Raw genomic sequence first — 12,638 nt, forward strand, 5'->3', positions numbered from 1 at the left:
GAAATGCATTTTCTGCCTAGACTAGTTTCTTCCTGTACTGCCACCTGTGTTTAAGATCTTGCACAGAATTTACCAGAAGCTCTTCCCCTGCTGGGCTTCATGCACCGTCCAAACTCTGCACCCTCTTTCCTTCAGTGATGGCTCCTTCTCTCCATGCCAGGGTGCTGGTGACAGTCACTGAGGAACGAGCACAGAAGGATCCCTTCTGCAGAACCTAAACCCGCTTGGCAAGACCTGCCTGGCAACTGCGAGCAAGCTTTTTTCCTATTGGAAGGCGAGTACCCTCTCAGCCAATCCCGCCCCTCAAGAGGTCCCCGCTCTGACTTCCTCTGGTCCCGGTTCTCAGCACCGCTCAGCCAGCCCCGGAGGATCATGCGGAGTGCTCACCCACAGAATCCATGGAGGGAGCCATGCAGGGTGCTCGGCCGCCCAGTGGGTGCCTCCTGGCTCCATGGACAACAGCTCTTCTGCTGCTGGGGCCGTGCTCTGGTGAGTACTGGGAGATGAGCGATTGTAGGGCAGCCCCTGTTCCTGGGGAAGTAAACGTCTGCATGCAACTTAGTGAGGGTGCAGTGCACGCAGTCTGCTTGGACAACAGGGGTGAGAACGTGAATTGCCCCTTTTCAGCTCCTGGCATGGCACAGTTGGAGCTCACACTTAAGGCTGGAGTTGTTTTTGATCAGCTTCATGTCCTGCTTCCTCACCTCCAAGACCTGCAGGGAGGGGAGACTGCCCCCAGCTCAGTTTTCATGAAGAGAGGAGTCACAGAAACTTGCAACCTCTCTTAAAGCAACATACCCAGAATCATTGCAATGCCAGCAGTGCTTATAGATTGCATTGTGGTTTCCGTCAGCTTCACTTCTCACCGAGAACCTCATCCAAGGCTGCCACCTTGTGCTGTAACTCTTCCATCCCCACTCCACAGTGAGAAGGGTATAACCTGGAGAAGAGGAGACTCAGAGGGGATCTTATAGCAAAATACTGTACATGAAAGAGGGTTGTGCCCTGTCCTCCCCTGTGGTGGAGGAAAGGAGGCAGTCCAATGAGGCAAAGCTCAAGAAACCAGGTTTCAAGTTGGATGTCAGGAAGTTCTTCCTGATGGTCAGGACCACTTGGATGTGGAATGGGCTTTCAAGGGAGGTGAGGGAAGCCACATCAGTGAGGGCTTTGAAGGAAATATTGGACAACCACATGTTGGGGTTACATGAACGGTGATGGCTTGTGCCGGAGGCCAGAATAGATGGCCCAGGAGGCCCCTTCTGACTTACTCTATTTCTATGTTTCCAACTGTGGGAATAAGCAAGAGAGTAAAGAAAAGTGAGAGGAAGAAAATGATTCCACCCATTGCTTGATGAATATCCTGGACTGACAGAAAGACAAACAAGAGGGTCCCAATCCAAATCAAGCCAGAATTAGTCATGCACACAAAAATGACAGAACTGAGGCTGCCACACTTTGGACACCACGTGAGAAGGCCGGACTCCCTGGAGAAGACCTTCATGGTTGGGGAAGTCAAAGGCAGAGGAGGAGGATAACGGCCATTGAGATGCATTGACCCAGTCAAGGCAGCCACAGCCTTGAGTTTGCAGAGTGGAGCAGGGCTGTCAGGGACAGGGCATTTCAGAGCGCATGCAGAGTGCTTCCAGAGGGCGGGGGTGACTTGGTGGCACACACAACAGCAGCAACACCCACCGGTCCTTTGATCACAGACCCACCCATCTCCTGGGACACAGATATAGTAACGATACAATTTCAATATCAAATACAATCCAATATCCATGCATTGGCAGAGTAATATCTGAAGACAGAGAGTCTGTGTGTGTGCATTTGTAGGCATCTGCATGCATGCGTGCACACGCACATGTGCACACTCACACTATATATATAGTTTGTTCACCCATGGCCAAAAGTAGCCAACATATAAGAGCTGACCAAGAAATTAACTAGGGATTTCCTACTCCAACTCCTGGCTGCATTCACATGGAGCAGCAGCTGCAAACCATGGGTCATTTAATCCAAGATTTACCATGGCTCATGCTGCCATAATTTTTTACCTGCAGTTGGCTGGATGAGAGGGTGCTTCATGATATCTGTGCTGTTAACCTAACAACTAATGAGAGAACCAGAGTGGTGTCGTGGTTAAGAGTGTGGGACTGGGGCTCAGGCCACCTGGGTTCTGGTCCATGCTCAGTCATGGAGCTCACTGGCTGACTGTGGGCCAGCCACAGACTTCTTTTAAGAAGAACATCCTCTGTGTCATGCTGTGGCTCAGCATCAAGCCTAAGTAGCAGCTCGCTGGGTATCCAAAGTTTCTTTCTGTTTCTGTCTGACAGGGCTCCTGGGCCATCCTCATTCATAGACATATATTACACACTTGCTAAATGCACTGGAGCTCTTCAAGAAAGAAAGTTGGCATCCCCAAGAAACCATTTTTTCTATTCAGTTTGCCTTCCTGCCATTGTGCAATGACTGGAAAATCCTGGCCTAGGAGGAAGGAAGCAATTGAACCAACGTGAGGGACTTGCCCAACCTCTTGTGGGCTGTGACTTCCGCCACCCCTGACATGTTTACTTCATATACAAGTGAAGAGCAACAGAAGCCACAAGGAGAAACCACATGCTCTCACCAGCATGCAGAGGCCCTCGCAAAATCTGAAAAATAAGGCCGGAAAGAAGAGATCTTGCCCTCCTTACCCAATTCTTGGGTGCCACCACACTTGGGACGTTGGGTCCAATTCTGGTCACCTGACCTGAGAAAGGATATTGTTGAGTAGGGAAAAGTGCAGAAAAGGGCTGGAGCGGCTTCCTTGTGAGGAGCAGCTGTAACAACTGGGACTACCTGGCTTGGAAAAATGGAGAGGAAGGGGAGACATGAGAGAGGCGTAAAATAACACCTGGTGTAGCGAGAGTAGAGAGGGAAACATTTTTCTCCCTCCCCCATAACAGTTGGACCTGGTTCATCCCATAAAGCTGATGAATGGGAGGTTCAGAGCAGATCAAAGTGCTTCTTCACACAGTTAAATTATGGAATTTGCTGCCATGGGAAGTGGTGAAGGCCACCAATCTGGATAGCTTTCAAAGGGAATTGGACAGATTTCTGGAGGTGAAAGCCATTCATGGCTACTAGTCTTACTGGCCATGCATTTCCTCCTTCATCAAAAGTGGCCTCCCTGCACACACCTGTTGCTGAGGAGTTTTGCAGGGGGAGTTCTGGTACCCATCCTGCTGGAGGGATCCTGAGGGCAGCTGCTTTGCCTGCATGTGTACAGAGTGCCTGGCTAGATAGACCTTTGGTCTGATCCAGCAGGGATTTTCTTAGATTCTTCTAAAAGAGGAAGTGGTCTATTCATGTCCCTTCTTAATCATATTGTGGCAACCACTGCTGAGAGAGAACCCTCTTTGTTGCTGTAAGCACAATACATACACAGTAACTGGTAGAAGATTGACAAATTCAAGCTGCAACAACCCAGATTCGGGCTGGACACCAGGAAAAACTTCCTCACTGCTAGAGCGATACGACAGAGGAACCAGCTGCCTGGAGAGGTGGTGGGTTCTCCCACAATGGAGATATTCAAAAAGAGACTGGACAGCCATCTGTGTGGGCTGGTGTAAACTGGTGTCCTGCAACAGCTGGTGGTTGGACACAATGGCCTTCATGGCCCCTTCCAACTCTATCATTCTATGAAATTACTACTGTCATATTTGCTGAATTAACGTGCACATAAGACTTCTAGGATTATGTTGGAGAGCTGCTGCTGCTGTTGGTGGTTGTTATCCCACATCAAGTCATCTCTGACTCATGATGTCCCAGTGAATGAAAGCCCTCCACAATGTCCTATCCATGACAGCCCTGCTGAGCTCTTGTACATTTAAGGCTGCAACTTCCTTTATGGAATCAATCCAGCCTAAAGTTGGGGGAATGGGCAACCCAGGCCATATTTGCAGAGTTCAGCTGAAGTTCTGTGGTGCATATCTGTTACCAAGGAGTCTCTTCCTGCCTTCTTGGAGGGGGAATGACCATGGTGTGGAGATACAGTTTTCACTGGTGTTTTGGGGTGTTTCTGGCTGCAGCCCTTCATCTGCACCCCCTTCTCTTTCCTCACAGGCCTCTCGTCACACACTTGGCAATGCAATCAGGTGATGTGGGACTCAGGCCAAGGGATGCCCACATTCTTGTACCTGCAGACCTTCGATGACCAGATTTGGGGTCATTATGACAGCAGCACAAGGAGGGTCTTGCCGCGGGTCTCCTGGATAAAGAAGGCCGAGGAGGAGGACCCCTCCTTCTGGGACTGGAACCGCGAGAGGGCATCGAGTGCGGAGGTGAAGCTGAGAGGTGACCTGCTGCTGCTGAAGAAGCACCTCAACCAGAGTGAGGGTGAGCAGACGGCAAGGTGGTGGGAATCCATGTTGGGTGTACAATCCATGTTGTATTCATGCACTTATTGAAATTGGCTCATTCTGAAGTGCACTGCTGCTTGTTTTTCAAATGCATTTATTTTAGACATCAATTCATAGAAGAGCAAAGTTGGAAGGGGTCAAGAAGTCCATCAGGTCCAACCCCCTGCTGGTGCAGGTCACCAGTTCATGCCATCCCACTCAGATGGCTGTCCAGTTTTGCCTTTGATATCTCCAGTGTGGGAGATCCCACAACCTCTCTAGGCAGCTGGTTCCACTGTCGTATTGCTCAGACAGCGAGGAAGCTCTTCCTGATGACCAGCCTGAATCTGTGTTGTCGCAACTTGATTTGATTATTCCATGTCCTACTCTCTGGTATCAGCAAGACCTTCCTCTTTGTGACAGTCTTTGAGGTACTTCTAGAGGGTTCTCATGTTCTCCTCAGTCTTCTCAATCCTTCATGGAGTCCATCCATCTCATATTTGATCTGCCTCTTCCTCCAAAGGTGTACGGGCAGTCCATGAGTCACAAATATCCAATTTATGAACAACCCATCCTGTACCTATTAATGAACTGCCATTCAGCCTATTAATTTTAAAAAGTTAATGCAGAAAATTGTCATCACCACAGAAAGAGAGGAAGTAAAGGGGGGAGAGAGGGAGGCCTCCAGAGCATCACTACAGAGACAGAAGTGAAATGTAGAGAGGGAGACCTCCAATGCAGGCTTTCCTGTCCCACCCATCTGTAGAAGAAAATCTCTCCAGCATTTCCTTGCTGCAAAGAGGAGGCACTGATGAGTCTGGGAGGTGAGGGGGGCGGGTAGAGATATCTTTGGAAAAGTATTTTTTCCACTTTCATGGATGACCTGAACCCCTATCCCCTGTGAATGTAGGGGGCCAACTAGACATGCCCCAACTTACATACAGATTTGACTTTAAGATAAATTTCCATTTGTTCAGGAATGAAACTCCTTTGTAATCTGGATCTTGGTGGTAAATAACACTTTGGTAGTATATAACATGCATATACCACTTAATATAGTAAAATCTCCAAGTGATATGCATACAGGGACATAGGAAGCTGCTCTAACCCTTAGAAGCTGCTCCACAGGACCTGGAATAACCTCAAAACACTTATCCGCTGGTGTCAGAAGACCACCCTGCAAGCAATAACAACCACAGAGCAACTGACCCATGGCTGGTGGGGTGGAATGAGGGTCTGCTCTGAGCCCCCAAATTCTTTCTTGCCTGCAGGCATTCTCGTGTGGCAGCGGAGGTGTGGCTGTGAGCTGTACGAAGATGGGCGCAGCCGAGGGATTGACCGCTATGGCTACAATGGGAGGGATTTCCTCAGCCTGGACTTTGAGACCCTCTCCTGGACAGCTGCCTGTGAGGCTGCCAAAGTGATCAAGAAGAGGTGGGATGCTAACTGGGCATATTCCCAGGCTAGTAAGGACAACCTGGAGGAATGCTGCATTCCATGGCTGCAGAAGTTCTTGGGATATGGAAAGGAAGTTCTTCTGAGGAAAGGTGAGGATGAAAGCACACACAAAATCCCACAAGGCTGAAAATGCTTCCTAGTTCCCATTTCCTTACATATGCAACATTCTGAGACCTCAACTACATTTGCACCTTCAGCTCTGTGCATCTGGGCCTGTATAAGCTATTATAACTTGAGCTAAAAGAAGGCTCATATTAAGGGTGTCAGGATGAGTCCTTTGCTCTAGGAAACAGCTTCAGAAACACCTGTGGGTATGGTCTTTTAGAAGGAACCTTCATTTCATTGCCTGTCAGATTTTTCCCAGTCCTTGCCCAAACTTTGCTTCCTATCCCTGGAGACCCGTCTTGTTCTTTCCACAGAGCACCCAACAGTGAAGGTGTCCCGTAAGCTGGGAGAAGATGGCCTAGAGACCCTCATCTGTCATGTCCATGGCTTCTACCCCAGGGAGATCAATGTCACCTGGATGAAGGATGGAGCATTCTGGGAGCAGGAGACCCTCAGTGGGGGTGCTGTCCCCAACTCAGATGGGACCTACCACACTTGGATCAGTGTCAAGACTGACAGCAAGGAAAGAGACCACTATCGGTGCCATGTGGAACATACCAGCCTAGTGGAACCTCTTCAGATGTCCTGGCAGAAGTCCGGTGAGCTACTAGGGGGTTAGAGGAATCTGACTGTTCTGTGTGTGTCAGTGTGTGGGGAAGGCAGAATCTGGTAGGTGAAGGAGAAGGGGCTTCAAGGAAAACTGTACAAGCCCTGGACCCCATAAAAACTGATAAGGAAAGACTGAGAGAATGGGAGAGAATTGGGCATGTTCAGCATTGAGAAGACTGAAGCAGGACATGATATACCTCTGTAAGTACTTCAAAGGCTGTCACAAAGAGGAGGGTCAAGATCTCTTCTTGTTGATACCAGAGTGGAGGACACGGAATAATCAGGTCAAGTTGTGACAACCCAGATTCAGGGTAGACATCAGGAAAAGCTTCCTCGCTGTCAGGGCAATGTGACAGTTGAACCAGCTGCCTAGAGGGATGGTGGGCTCTCCCACACTGGAGACATGCAAAAAGAAACTGGACAGCCCTCTGAGTGGGTGGTGTAACTTGGTGTCCTGCAACAGGAGGGGATTGGGCCTGATGGCCTTCATGGCCCCTTCCAACTCTACTCTTCTAAGATTCTGAGATTCTACAAGTATGTCTCTGGAGGGAATGCACCTGCTTTGATCTGGGAATACGGGAGCAGTTCCATGTCAGATCTCCACTTGGTCTTTTGGCTTTGAGGGAGCTTGTAAGCTTCAGGGCAGGGCAGCAGGTAGCTATGGTCAAGACACCAGGACCAGGCAGGAGCAGGCACAGGAGGGATGCTTGCAGCAGGGTTACAGGGCCAAAGGCATGAGGCATGTCTTGGAACAGTCTAGGGTCAAGAGCCAGTGAGACAAAATATTTCAGGCAAACCCAAGAGAGAAGCCCAACAGTCATGCACCAGGAAGACAACCACATTCAGGAGCAAGGCAAGCTCAGGGAGGACGGCTTCAGGGAGTGGTAGGGTGGGTCAGGCTGGAGACAAGGATGGAGGCAGCAACCAGGGTTCAGGTGAGGTGATGCTGGAAGCCACAGCATGAGGAGCCACTAAGACAGTGCAGCAAAACCCAGTATGCTGCTCTCCAGGCTTCCAGCTGCCCCACATACTGGCCATACAAGCCTTTGCAAAGGTGTTCCTGGTTTCGCAGGCACTTGTAAGGCAAACCAGACTCTGATCCTGACACTCCTGAACCATCGCACAAACCCTTTCTCTCCACAGATACATAGCAAAGGCTTTCCCAAAATCAAATCCCATACCTTGAGTGCCTGATTAGTTAGCTTCAGGAGAGACAAAGTCACTGCCAGGTGTGAAGGAACCTGGGCAAAGTGACTCCTGGGGTCATGGGTTCCCTCCCTCTTCCTGTGTTTCTTTATTTATTTTAATGTGGAGCAGCTGCAGGAATACCATATTCCCCCCCTTTTCTGCTGCTGTTGCACAGGGTAAGCCTGCATTGGCATGAAGGAGGAAAGCATTTGGAGCATCCGTCAATTATCCCATTTCCTTTTTTCCTTTCAGACACCACAGAGTTCCTTGTGGGACTCACCTTCGGGCTTGTAGCTGCCATACTAATGCTGATCAGCTTCGTATTTTACATGAGTAAGTAAGCTATCCAACCTGATCTGTGTCAATCTGGCATGGAAAGGGGGACATGGTTTTGCTAACATGAAACCTAAAACTGCAGATGATCTGGAATGGTTGCATGACCTGAATCAATTTACTGAGGACACCTTTAAAAACAAACAAGTCAACCTGCAAAGCAGATCCCAGCTTTATATTCCAGATCCTAAAAGGAGCTCCAACCTTCCTGAAAGATGATAGTGAAGGTGATTTATTTCTACACCACCCAATATCCATGTTCATTGGGTGGTTTAAAAAAGCAGGTTCACTGTTTGGTTATACTCCTCAATCCAACTTTCTCATGAGAGGCAGAAATGACCTTAGTAGGATGGGGCCTTTAAACCTCACTTCTGGCAGTCTTCAAATATCCTGAGCCCCAAATATACCAATCTCTTGCCAGTATTCAGTCATGTCTTAAGACATGAGGATGATTGTAAGATTTCCATTCCTTTCAGAGCCCTTCAGAACCTTTCCTTCTCACATCTTTGGATGCTTCCCAGAAAAGAGAGGTTATGGAGTAGAGCAGGGGTCCTCAAGCTTTTTAAACCAGTTCACCATCCCTCAAACTGTTGGGGGGCCAGATTATAGTTTGAAAAAATATGAACGAATTCCTATGCACACTGCACATTAAAAATAAATTAAAATGAAAATAAATTAAAAATAAATTAAAATGAAAATAAATTAAAAATAAATTAAAATGAAAATAAATTAAAATTAAAAACTAATTAAAAGATTAAAAAATGTTTGCTCTGCTCCCGCCAAGCCTGGGGGCAGCTGCTTGACTGCAGTGGTGGTGGCTCCCGTATTGATGGCTGCGGCTCCCATGCCTCCGCTTCAACCCCCTTGCCAAGCCTGGGGGCAACCTTCTATGGGCAAGCTGCTGCCACCAAGTGGCTGCCTCTGAGCTTGGTGAGGCAGCCCCAGCTTGGCCTGCAGCCTGGGGACGTGGCTTACATAATTACAAATAGATTTAAAAAGTTATATTTTTCTTACCTTCAATCCTTTTCTAGTGTCTTTGTCTCTCTCTTCTGTCCAACTCTCCTCTGTTTCCCACTCTGTATTCCCACTCTGTATATGCATACAATGGGGGGGCGGGGAGAGCCGGCCCACGAGCAGTTGAGCTTTTACAATTAGGCGCATGCACCAGCTCTCTGCTCAATTTCAAAGAATGCCTGTGCCAGCTCAGAGCTTTTGGACTCACTTGGAGATTGTTTCCTCCAAGCAAGTCCAAAACCTCTGAGGTAGGCCGGATAAATGAGCATGGCAGGCCAGATCCACCCCACAAGCTGTAGTTTGAGGACCCATAGTGTAGAGGAACCAGGGCCCACAGGGATGCAGTGCCAGCAATTTTTCATTAGGTAACCCATTTGCTGATGCCATCTGTCTCTCTTCAAAGAATTCCAGCTGGAAGCACAAGTAGCTGGGTATAATTAAATTTCCTACACCAACATATTTTTGTCCTAATTGCACAGTATTTTGGGGAGGTTCTGCCTTCAATGGGCAATTAAGATCCATTTGTCTTTCTGGAGATGAAAACTTTTACCTTTGTTGACTTGGGTCACAAAACTGCATGTATTTTTGGACTCTCATGCAATGGTGCTATGGCAGCTAAGGGTCTGCCCTAGATTTTGCCAATCTATCCCTGGAAAAGGGCCTGCAGCCAGGGGCTTATGTTGGAACAAGCAGGATGGAGGCTGAGCCTTTGAATTTGATGATTCACTGAAATCCTTGTTTGAGACCTGAACTGTTCCAAAGAACAGGGCCGGAGGCAATATGCAGTGGGTCTACAAATGAGCCAGAGAATCTCCCTCTCCTTTCCCTCTTTCTGGAAGAAATGGGAAAAGGAACACTGAGCAGGGAAGTGCTTTTTGCAGAAGAGGGAGCCCTGGCTGATCTCTGGAGGCTTCTTTCAGCTCCATTTCTCTGGTTCTGACTCCACAGAGAAACATCAGGACGACTTCAAAGCAAAATCAAGTGAGTGACACGCCGTCCCCTTCTTTGCAATGATCTTACAATACGTTCCTGTTTTCTGAGCATAGTGCAACTGTATGTCTGGAAGGAAGGAAGGAAGGAAGGAAGGAAGGAAGGAAGGAAGGAATTCTGCCAACTACTGACAGCCCTTCAAAGGTGCTGCTCGGACTCTTTGAAGGGGCTGCCAGTGACTACCAAAATGGGGATCATCTTTTAAAAAACCAGGGAGGGGGAATGAAAAATAAGCAACAGAGGGCCCAAAAGAGCTTGCAATCACTGTTGAAAGGGAGAAGAAAATTTGGACCCACTGTGGTGTCCCCTAGGACACCCACAGGAGGATCCAGCAGGAGGATGGACATAAGAGGGGGCCAACAACCCACAGAGCATCCTCTCATCTACTTAGGTGCACCACATTCAAATAGCAACAAAACTGTCCTGGATTGTTGCCAAAATGGGATGTTGTGAAAGGCAATTTTTTCCATTGTGCAATACAGGAAAGAAATCTCAAAATTAATTAAGGAGCAAAACAGAAATATTACAATTTTTGAATAATAAGATCCATTGAAATAATTACTTGCATATAGATAGTGCTACTTGTGACATAAAAAAAGCAAAATATACTACAAGAACAACCAGAACAAAAGTACATGACAACAGCAGCAAGAGTGATGATTGCATCAAGGTGGAAAGCTGTAGACTGCCCAGATGATGAAGACTGGAAAAATAAGCTGGCCAAGTACACAACAATGGTGAAGATAACTAATTATGTCAGCAGAAGTCCAGTTAAAGAATTTATTCAAAGATGGGGGACTTACTATGAACAATTTAAATAATGGTGAAAGAAAATATAATTTTTACAAACGTTTGTGATTACTACTTTTCACCAAAGTAATGTTATGATCTATAACTAAATTTATAGACTGGATAAATTTATGACTGAGAATTGAATGGATTGGATGGGGAAATGGTTGATAGAGACTTTTGTTTATTGCAAATGTGTTTCAATGAAGAGTTGCTTGCTAAATTTCTGGTATGACCATTGGCTTCTTTTCTCCTATATGCTCTTTTTTTCTTCCTATTGTACTTTCTGAAAATAAACAGATTTGGAGGGTGGGGGGATGAACAACCAGAACAACATCACATTGTGCATAGACTTTAACAAAGGCAGCCCTTTAGCTGCATATTTGTTTTACTGCCAATTTCAAAATCTGGATTTCCCTGTAAAGTTAATTTTGCACCTGCAATTGATGTGCACATGCAAAATATACACCACAGCTGGAAGGGGCACATTATCCGTTATGGTTTAGTAAGAGCCCAGTGCTATCCACTTGGGAAGATGATCCAGACATGAAGATTCCAAAACTGACCAGGGAGAGAAATCCAACTTGACTTTAACATACTGTGCCTCTTGAAAAGGTTGCATGTTTGGAGAGGTCGCAAACAGACAGATAAGAGTTTCAACCTATCACTTAGAACAATTTGTCACTCTTTTTCAAGAGTATTTTTATGAGAGGCATAAGCAGTAAGTCAGCCCCAGGGGAAATCTTTCCTAGCAACATTTGCAAAGGTTTACATGTAAACATGGCTATTGCTAGAAGCTTGTCCTGGGGAAGGCAAGTCACCCCTGGTCCTTCTGAGTCATGTTTGGGCTAAACCATAACCAAGACTAGCAAGTGTTAGAAGTGCCATTGGACAAATGGTTGGAAACATTCCATGCCGTGGAGCTTACATTTGTTTCATGATTCATCACAATTGGATCAAAGACCACTCAGTGCTCCAGAGATGCCTTCAATGAAGTGAAAAACTTGGATAGGTAGTAGATCTGAAGCTCAAGCAATTGAAAGATGGGTTAGGCATGATCTGGGAGGGAAAGGAACTAGCCAACAGGCTCCTAAGGAGAGTCCAGTGTTGTTTCATAAAAGGACTTGTTGATTGTTAGTTCTTTATTATTCCATAAAATGTAACACTATGTATTTACCTTATGACCACTATGTATATTACTACATAGATTTGAAAATATAAGGTGTGATCTATTACGGCTTGTGAGAGAGAGTTTTCTTTTATACTATAGGTGACCTAGTCCAGAGAACTAGGTGGCCATCTTGGTGAAAGACTATAACTGGTAATGGTCAAGCCAAGACCACTCCACACCCAACTGTGGAGCAGCAATGGTGCCTTCATCCAGACATGTTTATCTTCAGCTGTTCACCTACAGATGGAGCCCAATGTAGAGTTCATGAAGTTGCAGAGATGATGCAATGCCCCCCCCATGATTATCACCATCGTACTGCTTTATTAGTATCATTGTCTCCAAAGCTCAAAGGATCAGTCCCAAGCTCACAGTTGAGTCCACAGACATAAACATCAGACTCAAAGGCAACCTGAAGCAACATCTTGCATCAATGTGCATAAATGCCTCCTGTGCCAGGCAGAGCTTGGGAGGAGGGCTCAGGCAGGTGAGGAGCACAGTCCAAATATGAGGTTTACTTATGAGGATGTGAAGCTCTAGTTGGCTGGGACCCATGTGCATTAGGAAAGCCAGACTTGAAAGGGGGCTTTGCTTCTTCTAGTTGC

General features: G+C 46.9%; 1 protein-coding gene across 1 annotated transcript; it reads left to right on the top strand.

Moving 5' to 3' along the window:
* The first annotated feature begins 423 nt into the window (after nt 1-423).
* LOC123021445 (class I histocompatibility antigen, F10 alpha chain-like) lies at nt 424-10,075 on the top strand. The gene is made up of 6 exons (XM_044426170.1): nt 424-489; nt 4,105-4,377; nt 5,651-5,926; nt 6,257-6,541; nt 7,992-8,072; nt 10,035-10,075. Exons 2-6 carry the CDS (start codon nt 4,140-4,142, stop codon nt 10,073-10,075), a joined length of 921 nt encoding a protein of 306 aa, XP_044282105.1. The 5' UTR covers nt 424-489; nt 4,105-4,139.
* Nucleotides 10,076-12,638: the final 2,563 nt, after the last annotated feature.

Source organism: Varanus komodoensis, unplaced genomic scaffold, assembly GCF_004798865.1.
Source record: "Varanus komodoensis strain SLA01 unplaced genomic scaffold, ASM479886v1 scaffold161, whole genome shotgun sequence".
NCBI lineage: Eukaryota > Metazoa > Chordata > Lepidosauria > Squamata > Varanidae > Varanus > Varanus komodoensis.

What these genes read in the sequence shown, in the direction of transcription:
- LOC123021445 (XM_044426170.1), top strand. Translation starts at nt 4,140, where the DNA reads ATGTGGGACTCAGGCCAAGGGATGCCCACATTCTTGTACCTGCAGACC. An exon ending in GCACCTCAACCAGAGTGAGG is followed by an intron (nt 4,378 to 5,650) that starts GTGAGCAGACGG and finishes TCTTGCCTGCAG; the next exon opens with GCATTCTCGTGTGGCAGCGG. An exon ending in CAGCTTCGTATTTTACATGA is followed by an intron (nt 8,073 to 10,034) that starts GTAAGTAAGCTA and finishes CTGACTCCACAG; the next exon opens with AGAAACATCAGGACGACTTC.